At 42.5% G+C, this 18377-nt stretch overlaps 2 protein-coding genes across 2 annotated transcripts; one reads left to right on the top strand and one right to left on the bottom strand.

Moving 5' to 3' along the window:
* The first annotated feature begins 70 nt into the window (after positions 1 to 70).
* LOC114768198 (ras-GEF domain-containing family member 1C-like) lies at positions 71 to 13896 on the top strand. The gene is made up of 14 exons (XM_028960361.1): positions 71 to 213; positions 6441 to 6628; positions 6702 to 6824; positions 7411 to 7548; positions 7626 to 7838; positions 9020 to 9094; positions 10044 to 10139; positions 10228 to 10330; positions 10434 to 10513; positions 11449 to 11544; positions 11815 to 11910; positions 12023 to 12146; positions 12222 to 12294; positions 12384 to 13896. Exons 2-14 carry the CDS (start codon positions 6443 to 6445, stop codon positions 12406 to 12408), a joined length of 1428 nt encoding a protein of 475 aa, XP_028816194.1. The 5' UTR covers positions 71 to 213; positions 6441 to 6442; the 3' UTR covers positions 12409 to 13896.
* Positions 13897 to 13932: 36 nt separating this feature from the next.
* Positions 13933 to 16792, bottom strand: tmem129 (transmembrane protein 129, E3 ubiquitin protein ligase). The gene is made up of 4 exons (XM_028960362.1): positions 16591 to 16792; positions 15577 to 16045; positions 14935 to 15094; positions 13933 to 14593 (listed from the first exon to the last, which is right to left on the bottom strand). Exons 1-4 carry the CDS (start codon positions 16790 to 16792, stop codon positions 14339 to 14341), a joined length of 1086 nt encoding a protein of 361 aa, XP_028816195.1. The 3' UTR covers positions 13933 to 14338.
* Positions 16793 to 18377: the final 1585 nt, after the last annotated feature.

Genomic DNA, 18377 nt, shown 5'->3' on the forward strand with positions numbered 1-18377 from the left:
GTGGTGAACGCGGTGTTTGTTGGGCAGGACGGCTTGCCATACTGAACAGCGGTTGTACGCGTAGTGAACGTGGTGTTGGTCGACCGGACGGTTTGCCATAATCGGGAGTGACGTGAGCGGCCGGCTGGTCTGATCTGCTGCTGGACCGAGAAGCGCATCAGTGTGCGTCTGTACCGCAGTGGACAGGATGGGGCCGCGGCTGCTGTAGACGCGGTGAGTCTCTTCTTCTATTGATCTCCTGTCCGTGGCGTTAGACAGCGCGTCGTGACGCAGCTGCATCAGCATCATCACGGTACATCCATGACCACCCACGGAGGAGTATTTACTGTGTGATTCAGCGTCTGTGCATATTTTGGCACGTATCTGAAGCGGGATATGGTGTTAAGGTTGCATTTTGTTACAAGAAATCACTGAACATGTCAGGGTTTTGCTGAATGTGACTGGCATTAAAATATATCCATCAATTTCATATTCCCATAAAAAAGCATACAAAATATGTAAAAACATAAAAATTAATTTCATTCTAGAAAAACTGTACAAGCAAAAATCTACTGACTGAACACTTGCATTGTTACGATAACAACATTTCTAATGAACAGTTTAGGTGAATTAATATTTGATCAATATTCAAATTGCTTGCAGCTCAGATAAATAGTGGTTTTGTTTTCTGTGTGGTTATACTAGCATGACTGCATATCCACGCAATGATTTCAACTCACAAAAACCAGTATTGTTTAGTGGAGGGCAGCTGTCTTTTTATTGGGGTGTAAGCACAACCTTTTAAAGGCGTTTCAAGAGTTTACGTATTAAAGGAATATGCTCTTTACTTTTTGCTCATGATATCCTTAAAAGTCCACTTGTACCTGCAAGATTAGAGAAAGATACTTGAGTTTCTAGTTATGGACAATGATTTTCATTAATTAAGGACATAATTTCAATATTCAGAATAAATGCAGAAGCCAAGTTGAAGACCAGTTGCAGCACGCAGTGTACAGTACAGGGAAAATGTCATAATGGTGGCTGGTAAACTTAGTCTAAAGAAAGAAGTCTATTCCTCTAGTTTTTAAAATGCACAATTGCAGAAATTATTTCTTGTTTTTCAGAAATTAAATATATCTCAGAGAACAACTTCAAGAGCTGTGGAGACATTTCAGTTTTTCAAAAATCTTTGTTTTTCAAAAAATTGCTTTAACTTTGCTTTAACTACATTTCTTACCAGTGATTTTGGTTCCATACTTTTCATATGGCGTTGTTCCGCTGCCATGATGAGGGTTCAGAAATGGTGGCCCAGCATGTTTCAATTCACCTACACAGAGATCTGATAAGAGCAAGAACAGCCTTTAACCTGGAGCAGATCTTCAACTGAAGCACGCATATGGGGGTATATGGAATATAAAATATAACGTTACTGTACTCCAGGCTGAATAGGAGTAATCTTGGGTAATTCTGTAAAAATGTACTCCGTCTTTCATTACACATTTCCCTATACATGTCAGTAAAACCTGTGAAAAAATCATCATCAGAATGCTCTTCTTTTCCAGCGAACTCCCACCAGTACTGTTTCCATGCCAACCTGACAGCAAGAAAACAAGCAGACAGAAGGATGAGCAGGATGATTAAAAATAATCTTATATTGACTTCTAATCGGTCAAACAGACCCAGGGGATGAAGGGAGAAGCAGGCTGTTACACCACAGATCCCAACTTTCCTGTAATCCTGATTCCAGGGGGGGTCGTAATTCGCTACTGTACTGAAGTATTTGTGCTTTACTACGGTATTTCTTTCTGGAGAGGATTTTTACTTGAACTCCAAATATAAGTAAAAAGGCACAATGTGCATAATTTTTGCATGAGGTATTAAGTAGTGAAATGAGTGCTGCATAAATGTTGAAATCCCTCCGGGTGACACTATCTTTCTACAATTTGTGCAGCTCTGTCCTGAATCTGTCTCTGATGTTTTGTTCTTGGAATGGAACCAGGATGTATTCCCCCTTGTGGATGTGACAGTGTGTCTGTGGACGTTTCAGGCTCATGTATGTGGAGTGGTGTGTAAATGAAGCTCCACACAGCTCAAAATCCTTCTCATCCTAAGAGACAAAAGAAATGCAACAAAATCCTTCGTGATGAGTGCATCAGGCATTCCACTTCTGATTACGTTGGAGCAACGGACCGACCAGAACACTTCGGCCATTATGGTGAACAAGGAAAAGTGGCAAGCTGCAGGAATCAATGTTGGAGCTAGAGGAAGCAGAATCTGAGGTTAAGAAAAAAGACAGATATCCGGGAAGTTGTTATTGGCATAGGGGCAGTGGTGGCCTAGTGGTTAAGGAAGCAACCCCATTTACATTTACAGCATTTATTAGACGCCTTACAATCAGAGCGACTTACAATCAGTAGTTACAGGGACAGTCACCCTGGAGCAGCTTAACCCTAAGTGTCATGTTTTGGGACACAATGGTAATAAGTGGGATTTGAACCTGGGTCTTCTACTACCACCCAATCAGAAGGTTGCCGGTTTAAATCCTGATCCACCAAGGTGCCACTGAGGTGCCTGTCATGGCTGCCCACTGCTCACTCAGGGTGATGGGTTAAACGCAGAGGACAAATTTCACTGTGTGCACCATGGGCTGTGCTGCTGTGTATCACAAGTGACAATCACTTCACTTTATTGATACCAATCTCAGTAGTTGGCATAGTGCATCGCTTGGGCTTGGGCAAAAAGGGTGATCCAGCCTCATCAAACAACACTCCACAGTCCATATTAATCCATCTCATGGCGTGGGCGGTGGGGGAGGTCAAGAAGTAAAATACATGAACTCAGTTTTCTTACTGCTACAATTTAATGTGATCTCTCATCATTTTAAATGCTAGGGGGCTTAAAAACATGAAGCAAATTTTTTTTTTTTTCTTTTTTTTTTTTTTTTACAAGAAACCCATTCGGTTGAAGGAGATGTTCATTTTTGGAAATAAGAGGGGTGGTACAATTTTCTTCAGTCATGGGACATCGCACTCAGCTGGTGATATGTTTCTGTTTAACAAAATAATTAGCCACAATAGTGATCCATATGGGCATTGGTAGATTGTGGAAATTGATGGTGAGAATTTCTTTTGGTGTGTTTATGGTTATAATGGCAGGATATTGATTTCTGACTACTGTAAGCATATTACTGATGCATTCCTGTTCAACTTTCAAAATTGTGGCCAGAGGTGATTTTAATTTAGATTAATATGATGGTGTAATTGTTCAGTTAATAAAGAGTGCAAGTTTTGTTTTTTTATTGGAGGATTAAAAACCCTGTATAAGATGAAGAATAGATTATTGGCTAATTTCTACCTCTTTGATCAACTATATTGGTAAGTGTGATATCTGCTTCACCTTTAACTGATCAATGCATAATCTCTTTTGTATTTAAGGTCCGATATGAGTCGTGCCTGTATTTGGAAATTCAGTAACGCTCTAGCTGGTAGGAGAGGTTGTAAGTAAAAAAATATCTAAATTAAGATGACTAAAGACTCTCAGTATCATTACAAATATGAATACTCTCTGCGGAAACATTGATTTGTTACTGACTGCTGAACTGTCTAAATTAAAGTGTGAGCTTGATCATTTATATTTAGACAGAGCAACAGTGGCCTTTATATGCTCACGCGCTTGCTGGATTGAAAAAGGAGAGAAACATACAAATTTTTTTTTATTTATAAAGACTAACTAAATAGGAAATAAATGGATTAATTTCTGAAAGTAAAAGCAAACTTGAAAGATATGGAACTTTTAGTCCAATTTGTTTGTCTAATTACTCTGAAATAAAGTGTGGTCTTCTTTTCTGAGCGCGATAAGGGATAAAATAGTCATTGATCCAAAATATAACAAATGTCTGGAGGAGCGAGTTAATATTGATGAATTAGATACAGTATGGCTGCCCTAGATGGGATAATAACTGAATTTTATAGATTCTCTTGGAATGAGATTAGACAAATTTTGGAGTGTATTTCAACAGGCAATCAATGAAACAAGGAATAATCACTTTAATTCCAAGACCAAAATCACTCTGCTATGTACCAACCTCAAAATTTTGAACCAAGGACTGACTGACTATGATAACCAATCAGCTTTTATTAAAGGGAGGAACATACATAATCATACTAGACTGATACTTGATTTGTAATTACATTGACAAGGATGGCTTGGTTTTGATCCTTGATTTGAACATTCCTTTTTGTTGAATGCTTTAAAGTTCTTGGGCTTTGGGGATAACTTTTGTGGGATATTTAAGATCTTATATAGATATTTATAGTTACTTCCTTCCAGATTTAAGATCCATTTCCCCCAAATGATTTAGTTTGACTGCTCAATTATTAGCTCTTCAAATCAGTCAGTGCTACATTACAGGGAACAAATATTTTTAATAGAGAAGACAATTTGCTGATACGGCTTGATAAGTTTAGGACTTTCAGACAGTTTAATTAATATAATATGAAAAGGTCTTAGTTGCTGGTTGACTAGAGACTTGACTTTTTTTTTTGGAGAAACCAAACAACTTAACTAAAGCAGATGGTATTTCCAAGATGGTGTTTCAATGTCACTCTATTTGTATATCACAGGAGAATATACTATTATTTTTCCTTTTTTTGTGGAAAAAGACCATTACTTTCGAAGATCAGTGTTAATTAATTAAAGGTTTTCAGATTATAATTGTAGTTGTTATAAATGCGTTGGACTTTAAAGCCATGATCGGGGTGCTTAAGGTTAAAAGGTTAAAAACTTTTCTTATGCAACAGGATTCTATGTGGTTTCAGTGGATATGAAAGTGAAGTGATTGTCATTGTGAAACACTGCAGCACAGTAAAAGGTGACACAACGAAATGTGTCCTCTGCTTTTAACCATCACCCTTGGTGTGCAGTGGGCAGCCATGACAGGTGTGTGCTTTGCTCAGTGGCACCTTGGCAGATCGGGATTCAAACCGGCAACCTTCTGATTACGGGGCCCCTTCCTTAACCACTAGGCCACCAATTTATTATACCTCCCATTTTTATCCAATATAGAATTCTAATTGATGAACCAGTGTATTTAATGTTTGAACTGTACACGAAAATCGCTGTAGCCAGAATAAAAACTAGGCTATTGAATAAAAACATGTCTTTAGTCTTTTAATGCAAAGTAACTATAGCACCCCTGCTTTACTACTGTTATTAACGCGCTAACGCTAACTTGTCATGCTTGTCAAGCTGGATGACGGGTAAACATTTACATTTACAGCATTTATCAGACGCCCTTATCCAGAGCGACTTACAATCAGTAGTTACAGGGACAGTCCCCCTGGAGCAACTTAGGGTTAAGTGTCTTGCTCAGGGACACAATAGGCGAGTAGTCCACGCGGAGACGCAGAGAACAGTCAGAACGCTGTTTCATTCCCCTCCACACCTGTAGGTGGCGCTGTAAGTCCCCGTCTAGTTCTCCTCCGTGGCGAGTTAAACACCAGCACCAGTGACATTACGTTCCTCACTTCAAAACGGAACAAAAGTAGGATTCTGTAGTGACTTACCCTGCTGCTGAACCCCCTTCTTCCTCCTCAAACACTCCAACATGTTTGCGTTTCAGGTGCTGGATCATTGCCGTGGTGCTCCGTGCCGTGCCATGTCGCTTTTGCATATTTTCGCGCAGATTTCTCTACCTCCACTCGTTTTTTTTTTTTTTTTTTTTTGCTCCGCGCTCAAATAAAGTTCGCGTGACATAACGAATCGATTAGTAAATTCGTTGCCAACTCTTTTAGTAATCGATTTTTATCGTTGTTGCAGCCATAGTTTGCACAAGCTAATAGAGCTATAAATTTCCATCTAGGTTACAATGGGGCAGTGGTGGCCTAGCGGTTAAGGAAGCGGCCCCGTAATAAGAAGGTTCAAATCCTGATCTGTCAAGGTGGCACTGAGGTTCCCTTGATGAAGGTCCCGTCCCCACACAATGCTGCCTGGGCGCCTGTTATGGTGCCCACTGCTCACTAAAGGTGATGATGGTTAAATACAGAGGACACGTTTCACTGTGTTACTGTGTGCTATCACTTCACTTTCAATGTTAGTGGCCTATTCTATTTATTAGGTGTATTTTTCATATTGTTATTGTTTTAGGGTGTTCTGGTTTTATAAAAAATATTCTTTATTTATTAAAAAGTTGTATGAAAAATTGTATGCCGTATAGAGTACCATCCGTCCATCCATATATAGACGAACATTCAATAACCCAACAAGGACTAAACACAAGGGGGCAGTATAAATACACAAAACAGGTACAGTCAGTCAGGGAATTAGGGGTGACAACACTGACTCCATGAAGCCGGGGGACCCTCACGGTCGGAAACATGACAGAATGTTATGCACATATACTGACTGACTGTGACATGGAGTTCAGGATCTACTGAACCATGCTGATGGTGTGTATTTAACAGGAATGCCCCTGACTCGCTGGTCCGGCAGTATGTTTACTCCTGGGAGCTTCTGCTCTACTCTGGACACTGAAGAGGAATCAACCTCGCGGGGGACTGGAGCTGAACTCTGCCAAGGATCCCTCATATCATCTGCGTCCCTCGACACTCTTATCCAGCACCTGGTCCCCACCACTGACTATTACCCTGAGGTAGGTGGGATTCCATGTCTGAAAACTTCTATTCTGTTCTGCAATTGTGTGGAAACTGTCCTCTGTCCTACAGAAAGCCTACGTGTTCACTTTTCTCCTGAGCGCTCGCCTCTTCATCGCCCCTCATGAGCTGCTTGGTCGTGTGTGTGAGCTGTGCATTCAGCAGCAGGAGCTGGCGAACACACCCCTGGATGTGGTCAGTATACTCATAGACCCGCACTCTCATTCAGCACACAGCTGCATCACAGTGTACCTCCGGGGGTACCTCAGTGATTCTGGCTGATAGGTGAGTTTGACACCCAAGAGACTACAGCCAGCCCACCAGAATACAGAGTTAAAGAGATTTTACAAGCTTCATATATCGAAGACGGGTTATAAATCTATGTCTATTCTCCTATTTATGTGGTGCAACTAAAGCTCATTAAGTGAACATAAGGCAAAACTCTGTGGGGGGGGTTAAATGATAGTAATAAAAATTTTAATTAAACTACAGGACTTAAGAATGAATTCTCACACACCCTCCTAACAGACCAATTGGAAAGCAGTTCAGTTTTGATGGTTCTAGTTATGGTTGTAACCTGAAGGAGAACCTCGCGAGGGTCAGATGGAGGGGGAAAAATACAAGTTATGTGTAAACTCTGATTAGTGACAGTTTTATACCACTTTTATTACTACCTGACCGCAGTTTTCATTGGATGGATGCACACACCAAGCCTTCATATTGTAATATTTCATCCAATATCTGATCTTTCCACATAACTGAGTCTGTTTCATTTATTCAGGCAAAGGTTAAGAAATTTGGTCCCAAAATCCTGCAGCTCTTGACTGAATGGACGGAAACATTTCCTTCAGACTTCCAGGAGGAAAGGATGGTATCACACATAAACTCCATTATTGACAGGATCGCCCCCTGTGATGAGGTAAAGAGTCACATGCTGGTTTTGGATCAAAAATTCATGCTAGGTGCCGCTATTAACCGTGATGGAAATCTTTGCAGGTTTACTGGAAGAAGCTCGACCAGCTTCTCGAGAACCTCAAAGTGAAGCTGGCATCTATGAACTATAGAGATGTGGTCATCATTAGCATCGCCGCATCTATCTCTGACAAACTGGTGGCCTTCAAGACCAAGCTGACCCCCATTCAGAAAGACATGCTGAGCATCTGCAGCGACCCCTTCATACTGTCCCAGCAACTCACACACATTGAGCTGGTGAGGAGCATTAGAGTTTCATAGATCTAACCAGGACTGCCTTCATGAGATGAATGGATTATTTGTGATAGCAGGTGGATTATATTTTTATGACACCGGAACAAGGGATTTAAAAACCAATACAATGAAGGGGTCTGAGCAGCTCTGATACAACGAGGCAGAGCGCTCCATAGTTGAAATATACATTTACAGAATTAGCCAACACCTTACTGTCAGTAGTTACAGGGACCGTCCCCTTGGAGACAATCAGGGTTAAGTGTCCTGCTCAGGGACACAATGGTAATAAAGTAGTCTAGACGTGATGTGATAATTGGATGAATGGCTAATCCATATTTTGGAAAATAATGCTTAACTTTTTCAAGAAAAAATGATCTGTTTGTCCAGTTTAAAAGAGCTGTCCATAATCAATCACAGATTTCCAACCATAGGGTGACTGAATGACTCAAACCCATGTAGGAGATCAGATTTACCCAAATGAATTTTTCATTGTGGCTAATGAAAAATACAAAGAGAACAGGAGAATTGAGCCTTGTGGGAGCCCACAGCCTCGTGACCTTAGCGGACAGAGAAAATCCTGCCTGATTTCTGCTATCAGATGTTCATAAAGAGTTGCATTTATTTCTCTCAATACAAAAAAAATAGTCCTCCTGGCCAGTTGGGTGGTAGTAGCCTAGTAGGTAGCACAGTTGCCTATGAACCAGAAAGCAGAGGTTCAAACTGTCCCTGAGCAAGATACTTAACCCTGAGTGTCTCCAAGGGGACTGTCCCGGTCACTACAGATTGTTAATAGCCCACCAGGTGGCACCATATCGCTGTCTTATCGATCCCAATTATCTGCATGTGCTTCTATTGCACATGAATAGTACTCCTTCCCTCACTTCCCTCATTTGTCTGTTCTTCATAACCCTGTATGCTTGTCTCAACACCCGGGGTGGTTCTTCTGTTATGGAGTCCTCCTAACACCCAGGGGGGGTTCTATAATGTTACTCTACCCCTGGTCCTCAAGGTTGCACCATCTTGTTCTGTTTGCCCTAATTATCACTGAAAGTGAAGTGATTGTCGTTGCGAAACACTGCAGCTCAGCACATGGTGACATATGTTCATCAATTGTTCATCAATTGCTGTTCCCATACAGTTTTTAACCTAACCTGGGTCTAATATTAGTTTCTTTTTTCTTGCAGGAGCATTTGAGACATATTGGACCTGAGGAGTTTGTACAAGCTTTTGTACAAAAAGATGCCCTAGACAGCACTCAGGTACTGTTACTATAAATTATGAGATGATTAGGATTGATTAGGATTGTGGCCATTCTACCAAACATGCTTGATTGGTGGATTGCTGCATTCTAGAAGGTTGTCCTTCTAGAATGTTCTCCTCAGTCCATAGAGGAGCTCTGGAGCCCTGACAGAGTGACCATCAGGTACTTGGTCACCTCCCTGACAAAGGCCCTTCCCTGATTGCTCGGTTTAGGTGGCCGGCCAGCTCTAGGAAGTGTCTTGGTAGTTTTGAACTTCTTCCACTTATGAATGATTGAGGCCACTGTGCTCATTGGGACCTTCACAGATTTGTACTTTGACAATCCTGTCTCAGAGGTCTACAGACAATTCCTTTGATTTCATGCTGGTTTGTGTTCTGACATGAACAGTCAGCTGTGGGACCTTATACAGACACACATGATTTGTGCTTTTCCAAATCATGTACATCAATTAAGCTGCAGAAACAAGATGCACCTGAGCTACATTTTGAGCTTCATGGCAAAGGCTGTCAATACTTATGAAAGTGAAGTGATTGTCATTGTGAAACACTGCAGCACAGCACACGGTGACACAACAAAATGTGTCCTCTACTTTGAACCCATCACCCTTAGTGAGCAGTGGGCAGCCATGACAGGCGCCCTGGGAGCAGTGTGTGGCACCTTGGCGGCTCAGGATTCAAACCGGCAACCTTCTGATTATGGGAGCGCTTCCTTAACCAATAGGCCACCACCAACTTTTTTATTGGACACCACAATGATTATGATTAGTATTATCAGCAGCAGCAGATAGAGTAGTAGCATGATGATGATGGTTAAGTAATAGGATTCTACAGTTCAACTTCAGACTTGACCGAGTAGCAGTAAAACGATCAGTCCTAGAATTTTGTGGTAGCCGAAGACCAGCTTCTTCTATGTATCACACTGAGTTTTGCTGGTTTACATGGCTGCAGCCATGCTTCACAGAACAAGAGAAGACGTCTAACCTTGAGGCCTACGTGCATTGGTTCAACAGACTGTGCTATCTGGTGGCTACAGAGATCTGCATGGTAGGTGCTGTCCTGTTTTAGAGCCTGACAGATGATGTGGTCTTGATTTGTAAAATCAGGACATTTTGATTGACTGCATAACACACAGCCAGCCAAGAAGAAGCAGCGTGCCCTGGTGATCGAGTTCCTGATCGATGTGGCGCGGGAATGTTTCAACATTGGAAACTTCAACTCGCTTATGGCCATTATATGTGAGTCTCTGAGCACACATGGAACATGACATTTGCAACTGTTTCTGATTCTTGATAAAGTCTAGAATACTGCATCATGGTGGTTTATTCTTCATGCTCAAAGCTGGAATGAACATGACTCCTGTTTCACGTCTGAAGAAGACATGGGCAAAAGCCAAGACAGACAAGTTCTTCATTTTAGAGGTAAACAGCAACTGGGGAACAGCGGACCCCATGCAGGTAGTGCTTATTTAAAGTGGTATGTAGGTTCTAGAATGCAGATGTGGGAAAACATTTATAGGAACATGCAATGTAGAAATTAAATGTAATTAAAATCTCCATGTTCAGCCCTGCATTGATAGTGTGAAGGTATTGTTCAAAACAATTCAAATGTAAAAATCCATGTTAAAATGCTTTTTTTTTGTCAGACGTAAAGAAATAATTTGACCTCTAATCAGTAAATAAGGACAATAAGCTGGTTGCATAAATGAATGCTTTGTTATGGTACTTTTTGTTTTACAGAATTCAGTCTTCTTTGGTAGGAATCAGCTAGGCACATTTTGACTTGGCAACATTCGGCAATTATTTTGTGTGTTTCAAATCTGTCAGATTATGAGGGCATCTCTAAGGTCACCCCACATATTGGATTTAAAATCTTTTGTAGATTTGGAACTGTTCATATTTCCCTCCACCTTGACTAAAGCCCTATGTCCAACCGAAGAAAAGCAAGCCCAAAGTTTCTGGAAGTTATTACAGATGCGGTACGTACGGTCTGGCTCTGGCACCATCACTACCAGGCTGGACCATGGATTACGGTTCTCCTCGAAGGTCCCCAGCTGCGTTCTGTGGTAGAACATAACTGGCTCTGACTGAAAGGACTTAGGATCCTAGGACTTAGGAACCTAGGATCAAAACCTGATCTGAACAAAATATGTAAATAGAATGAATCAGAAAATGTTTAAATGTTAAATCTCTAGGGACAGAAATAGATAAAGTTATCTCCCAATGATAACCCATGACACCATCTAGGTGGGAAAAATTTGAAATGGGCATTTTTAAAATAGTTGGCTGTTTCATTTGTTTTGTCGTTTTTTGTATGTTTAAGTATGAAATTGGCCTTTTTTTTCCAATTTAAACAGCATCAGATGGATCCAACGGGCAACTTCTACAACTACAGGACCGCTCTGAGAGGAGCTGCGCATCGATCACAAACTGCGCAAAGTAACAGGGAAAAGGTCTTTCACTCAAATCCATCGGTCTACACCACATTTCATAGTTCCAAAAGCTGAAAAAAACACCCACTACGGATTATTCAGTACACTACAATGGATTTTAATTAATTGGCCTTTTTAGCTGCTCTTTCTATTTTTTAATCACAACTACTTTCTCACAAACCAGGAGTAGATTCAATTGGTTCAGACCCTCAGGAGTGCAGATGTTGATGGGCGTTCCATACCTTTTTGCAGTAGCTCTCCTCACCATCTCTTTCTCTGCTACGTCACCAGATTGTCATTCCCTTCTTCAGTCTGCTCATCAAAGACATCTACTTCCTGAACGAAGGCTGTGCCAACAGACTGCCCAATGGACACGTCAATTTTGAGGTGAGAAAGTCCACTCCTCTATTTTACTAATCAAATGTTTCATGACAAATCAGGATAAGATGACCTTCAGCATGAAAAGGTCAAAAAGGAAACTCGGGGTACTTTCGTGCAGAAATTTGCTGAGCTGGCAAAGCAGGTGGGAGAGTTCATGATATGGAAGCAGGTGGAGTGTCCCTTTAAGCAGGAGGAGAGGATCCTGCATTACCTCCACACTGCGCCAATTTTCAACGAGGACGGTGAGTCCCAGCCGCCTCCTCACTCCAGTCCTCTTGTCCTCTTCTCACTCTTGTCTTTTGCACACTTTTGTCCAGGCCTCTGTCTGGCATCCTATGAGAGTGAGAGTCCAGAGAACCCGCTGGAGAAAGAACGCTGGAAATCACTCAGGTCACACATTGGAGCTTTTAGAGTCCACAAGTTGAACATTTTTAATGTTCATCCATCTTTCCATGTTCTAAACACTGATCACCCTGCAGGTCCTCAATTCTGGGAAAGTCCTGAGTGGATCTACTGGACAACTCACTGGCAATAGAAGAAACCATCATGGGCCCAAGCTGGTACTTAGGTGAACCTCTATAAAGGAAGTATAAAGAGTGAAACCAGACATCCTAACGGCGGGAATCCTTCAAGTGTTAAAATTCTTTCTTACTTTTTTGCCTCAATGGCTTTGTAATGTGTCTTTGTAAGCCTTAGCCTATAATTTAAACCTAATCTTTACTTGGATAAAGGATATTGTGAAGGGTGCTGGTCAGCCCAAGCTGATTTGTATTGTTCAGAAACGTTTCAATGCTGTACTACCAGAGCGGTGTGTGTGTTTTTCTGGTGGCCAGTACCAACGTTCCAGTTCATGCTGTCCCATGAGGAGCGTTCATCTTTATGGCCTGGAACGTCCTGTGCTACTCCGTCTCTCTGACTGATATTCAGTTGTTTCTGAACTGATCCCATGTGTAGTTTGAAAGATTTGCTCATGGTTGTACCTGATGCTTTCGTCTTGTGCCTTTTAGGAATTATATATACGTTTACATTCTGATCCCTTTTCTCTATCTGGGTGAGACTTTGGAATCAGTCTGACTTTGGAATGAGGGAAGCTGTCTGTGTTGGACAGGTGTGGTAGTATCCTAGTGGGTAACACACTCGCCTATGAACCAGAAGACCCAGGTTCAAATCCCACTTACTACCATCGTGTCCCTGAGCAAGACACTTAACCCTGACTGTCCCTGTAACTACTGCGTGTAAGTCGCTCTGGATTAGGGCGTCTGGTGAATGCTGTAAATGTTGAATCACAAAGACCAATATGCCAGACATGCTGGACACAGAACAATTTAAACCTTCACAAATATTTAAAACTATATATGTATTAAAGGAACACTGCATACCATATCCATATGGATATGAATGGGTAATATGTTGCAAGATCATTTGATGAAGATTATTAACCTACAGAGGGTCCTACTCAAAATGGTTCTCAGTAGTTTGCCTGGCAGTAATAATCTTGCCACTCCTGCGGATTGGTTACGTCCCTGTCCAGCATCTCCTCAAGTAACCTCCTGTCTCCTGGAGACACAGAAGCATCATATTGATGTGCTTTCCTGGTGTAGTTGGACTGTCTGGGTAACCTCTGTAGGGTCCAGGTATCATATCATGGGTACAAATAGTGACTGACCGAATCAAGATCCCCAAAGTAGAATTTTTCCGAGCATTGTATTATTCCACTTTGATGAATACGTGAAGACTGACCACGGTGTTGTTTACAACTGTTGACCTTGACTATTAACAGTGAAAGTTGAAGTATTACTATCAGTCATGTCTATAAACTCTCTGCGGTTCGCTTCTGCTGTGCTCACGACTGTGTTCTAACAGTTCCCTTCTGGACATGCTTCTGTTGGTCTAATCTGCATTTGTACGTTGCACTTGACATCGAAAATTTACGAATCGCGACAGTTCTGTGGCTGCACTGTCTGTTTTTAATAAAATATATTAATGTGGAAATCTGTCAGGTTGAATGCACCAGAAAGATAAAAAAAAAAAAGTAATGATTTTTATAATGGCCAGTTGTTGATTTTTAATATTACCTTTCTAGAATATTACCTTCTAGATTTATTATAATTATAAATATTAGAGATGTAATTAAGACAAGAGTTTCAGAAGCTCCAGTTTCCATGTTTGTATAGACATCCAAATGCCATGATAAGACACAATGTTCAAATGATTCTATGGTAAAATATTTAGTCTGAAGAGTCCTGACAGAAATCCTAAAATACAGACTTCCCAAAGAGACAAAAATAAGTATTTTAAAGTCAGCATCTCCCTATGGCCCAAATCTCCAGCAGGTGGGAGTCAGTGAAGGCACTTCTGAAGACCTGAACTGCAATAAAGTGCTCTCAAAATCAGAAAAAAAAAAAAATACTGCATCATGAGTCCTGAGTCCAGGTCAACGGGTGAGACATACGTCCAGAATGCAGAATTTGGCCCGGCAGGTGGGACAAGGCACTCGGCTGCCCAGCCATGTCTCTGGCTGCTGCTGGTCCTGCCGGCTGGCGAACCACTTGCCCATGCACGTCAGGCACCACATGGGTCGGCAGAAGCACTGCTGACAGCCTCCCTCGCTCGCGGCCTCTGTCTGGCACTGACACACCAGCTTGATGTTGGCGTTCTCCTGCATGCAGCCTACGCAGGGTTCCAGCTCCTACAACACAGCACCAAACATACCATTCTCATGGTGGATCTGGGAGAGTGAAGTACCATGACGCCATGACACGCTCGGGCAATCTTACAGCACTGAGCAAAAGCAAAACCACTGCTCATCGAACCAGGGAGCAATTTATCGAATTCTGATGTACCAAATCACTTTATTCCAGCGGTTCCTTGTCTCCATGTGGAGACCATTCATTAGTTGAGGGAGCGATATAGGATCACCATTGTTCAGTGCTGGTCCTCCTTGCTAGAAATGATCCTGTCTGTGTGCATGTTAAAAATAAATCTTCCTTTTATGTCGTAAGATCAAATACTTGCATAGAAAAATCTTACTTGTGTCGTGGGTCTCTCATACATCTGATTAAGCTCCACATGATCCCTGAAGATCTCCAGGAAGAGCTCGCTCATGGTCAGGTGAACGACCACGTTGGCAGCGTTCCTCACTGGCGCTTGCAGCTTCTCTCGCAGCTCAGAGTACTCTGTGGAGTTCAACCTGGACCACACAGGACATCCTTACAGCAGAGGCAGCCATCGCTTTCCATCCCTACTACTAGGCCCATCAGCGAATTAACAATAAAAACGCGGTTACAGTGGGTGGGGGCGGGAGTTCATATTTACTAAGGATAAGACCGAGATAAGAAGTGATCGTTTTAGGGGAGTTTTGGTCTTCTTGATGTAGATCGAAGCAGTTTTACAGCTATGTTAGTGTATATAGCCATTATCCTGTTTTCAGGCCTGCAGTGGGAAGGGGCATGTAGCGTGTGGGAGACCAGGCTGCTTGGTGGGTACCCATTTACACTGTCCTGTTTATTACGCTATCTTCGTGTTCGTGTGTGGTCTCCACTTGCCCTGAGCCAGACAGCCTCCTCTACAAGTTATAGTTCTATAGTGACACTGCCATTGTTATGAGGACGGCTCTACGCTTCTCACCACACTGCTCGTCTTTTAACAAGTTCTGGAATAAAGCGCTCACACCTGATGTTGAAGGACTGGACTCTGGAGTCGATGCTGTCCACCCTGAGGGTGACAATCTGTACCGGCGTGCTGGAGTTCATGTTATGCTGCTTGGAGCTCACCACCGTCAGGTGGCTGTTATGCTGCTGGGCCACATGAATGTAATAAGTTGTCACCTTAATGATCCATGTGTCCGTGACAATGACCCTAGCACCGGGGACACCCGTAGCAAACTTGTCAATGCGGCGGAACTCCGTGTTGATAGAGGATGCCACTGCTCTCCAACTGGACTGGGCCGGTGCGTGGGCTGCCAGGGCCTTGGGGATGGGGTGGCTGGCCCACTGCCGCTGACACCAGGACAAGGACAGCAGGCAGCTGGACAGCAGGATGGAGGAGGACACCACAACGTACACCTGCCAGCCTTTACTTGACAAGTGTTCAGAGAGCTGGTTGCTATTGGATGCAACTACGCACATGCCCAGATAGTAACCTGGGGGAGAAAAGAAAGTTGATGTGTCATTTAGAGCACGTAAAGCAAACTTCACGGTCTTTCAATACAAAAAACCCAACTGAACACGGAAATCTAATGTGCAGGGTGGTAGTAGGCTGCAGCCACCACTCCAGGGGCAGTGGTGGCCTAGCGATTAACGAAGCAGCCCCATAATCAGAAGGTTGCCGGTTCGAATCCCGATCCGCCAAGGTGCCACTGAGCAAAGCACCGTCCCCACACACTGCTCCACGGGCGCCTGGTGCCCACTGCTCACTCGGGGTGATGGGTTAAATGCAGAGGCCAAATTTCACTGTGTGCACCGTGTGCTGTGCATCACATGTGACAATCACTTCACTTATAAAAAAAAAGAACCAGAAGACCCAGGTTCGAACCCCACTTACTACCATCGTGTCCCTGTCACTACTGACACTAAATCCGTAAACATAATTTATTTGTCCACCACAACCTCCACACAGCCTGTACAGAACGCACTTAATACAGCGGAAGCAAGTGTAGGTCCCGACTGCTGAAGGCGAACTTTTTACCCAGAGGCAGCGCGGAGTGGACCAGCAGCGTGGCGGTGGCTCTCCGGACGTGATACTGGACAAAAGCGACATCTTCGCTGCCGAGCCGCTCGGAGAAGAGATTCTGCACCGTCAGGCCCGCCGACTGGAACTCGTTCGGAGTAAAAACGAAGCAGAAGGAAAACACCACGTACGCCAGCGTGAACACGTCCGCGCTTTCCATTATAGCGGCAAAAACACTTCCGCCACAAACCGGAAGTTGTCACATTAAAAGCCAGGAATTACCCGCATGAAATAAATGGTGGGTGTGGTGCTGTTTTCAAGCTGCAAAGTGTTACAAAACATACTGCTCAGCAAATACCTAAATAATCTGTGAAAATATAATATTTACTTGAAGCAAAAGAATAGATTTTTAAGAAGTTGCCACTTTTCCAGCAGGTGGCGCTGCAGCCCAGACTGACCAAGGCATATGAGAAGTGGCCACCTTTACAGCTCGGCATTTATCAGACAGAAAGAGTGAAAGCATTTTTATTAAATGTAATATGCTAGACTACATGTTGTCAAGGGGACAGCACAGAAACCCAGATCAAAAACCCAGATCATAGGGTGGTAGTAGCCTAGTGTGTAACACACTCGCCTATAAACCAGAAGACCCAGGTTAAATTCCCACTTACTACCATTGTGTCCCTGAGCAAGACACCTAACCCTGAGTGTCCCCAGGGGGGGACTGTCCCTGTAACTACTGATTATAAGTTGCTCTGGATAAGGGCGTCTGGTAAATGCCGTAAATGTAAAATGCCTTTTGTGTAACACCTGTAAAGCTGAAGTAGTGAGAGGGAGTATACAATGTTTTTTAAAAGTGTAAAATTAAAATTAGTAAAATTAACTGTCCTGAAGAGACGATAATGTATATCTTTTTGTGTAATGTAGTAATTTTCTTCTAGGCTTGCTGGCATTCCTTCGCAGCTCTGACACTTGCTTTTTAAGTAAATATTCTCATACGCAAGGTGTGTTCAGTGTCTTCTACTGATGGCACCTGTTTGTGTTTGTGGGGCAGTGGTGGCCTAGCGGTTAAAAAAGCGGCCCTGTAATCGAATCCCGATCCGCCAAGTAGCCACTTAGAAAAGCACCATCCCCACACACTGCTCCCCGGGCACCTGTCATGGCTGCCCACTGCTCACCAAGGGTGATGGTTACATTTACAGCATTTACCAGACGCCCTTATCCAGAGCGATTTACAATCAGTACAGGGAGTGCAGAATTATTAGGCAAGTTGTATTTTTCAGGAATAATTTATTATTGAACAACAACCATGTTCTCAATGAACCCAAAAAACTAATTAATATCAAAGCTGAATGTTTTTGGAAGTAGTTTTTAGTTTGTTTTTATTTTTAGCTATTTTAGGGGGATATCTGTGTGTGCAGGTGACTATTACTGTGCATAATTATTAGGCAACTTAACAAAAAACAAATATATACCCATTTCAATTATTTATTTTTACCAGTGAAACCAATATAACATCTCCACATTCACAAATATTTCTGACATTCAAAAACAAAACAAAAACAAATCAGTGACCAATATAGCCACCTTTCTTTGCAAGGACACTCAAAAACATGCCATCCATGGATTCTGTCAGTGTTTTGATCTGTTCACCATCAACATTGCGTGCAGCAGCAACCACAGCCTCCCAGACACTGTTCAGAGAGGTGTACTGTTTTCCCTCCTTGTAAATCTCACATTTGATGATGGACCACAGGTTCTCAATGGGGTTCAGATCAGGTGAACAAGGAGGCCATGTCATTAGT

The sequence above is a fragment of the Denticeps clupeoides genome, chromosome 18 (assembly GCF_900700375.1).
Source record: "Denticeps clupeoides chromosome 18, fDenClu1.1, whole genome shotgun sequence".
NCBI classification, from domain to species: Eukaryota; Metazoa; Chordata; class Actinopteri; order Clupeiformes; family Denticipitidae; genus Denticeps; species Denticeps clupeoides.

Bases quoted from the DNA above. Each gene is read 5' to 3' on its own strand.
- tmem129 (XM_028960362.1), bottom strand. From the start codon at position 16,792: ATGGAAAGCGCGGACGTGTTCACGCTGGCGTACGTGGTGTTTTCCTTC. The intron at 15,095-15,576 runs GTGTGAGCGCTT...TGTGTGGTCCAG, and splicing joins GTCCAGTCCTTCAACATCAG to GTTGAACTCCACAGAGTACT. The intron at 14,594-14,934 runs GTAAGATTTTTC...GCTGTGTTGTAG, and splicing joins ATGAGAGACCCACGACACAA to GAGCTGGAACCCTGCGTAGG.
- LOC114768198 (XM_028960361.1), top strand. From the start codon at position 6,443: ATGCCCCTGACTCGCTGGTCCGGCAGTATGTTTACTCCTGGGAGCTTC. The intron at 10,331-10,433 runs GTGAGTCTCTGA...TCATGCTCAAAG, and splicing joins CTCGCTTATGGCCATTATAT to CTGGAATGAACATGACTCCT. The intron at 11,911-12,022 runs GTGAGAAAGTCC...ACTTTCGTGCAG, and splicing joins ATGGACACGTCAATTTTGAG to AAATTTGCTGAGCTGGCAAA.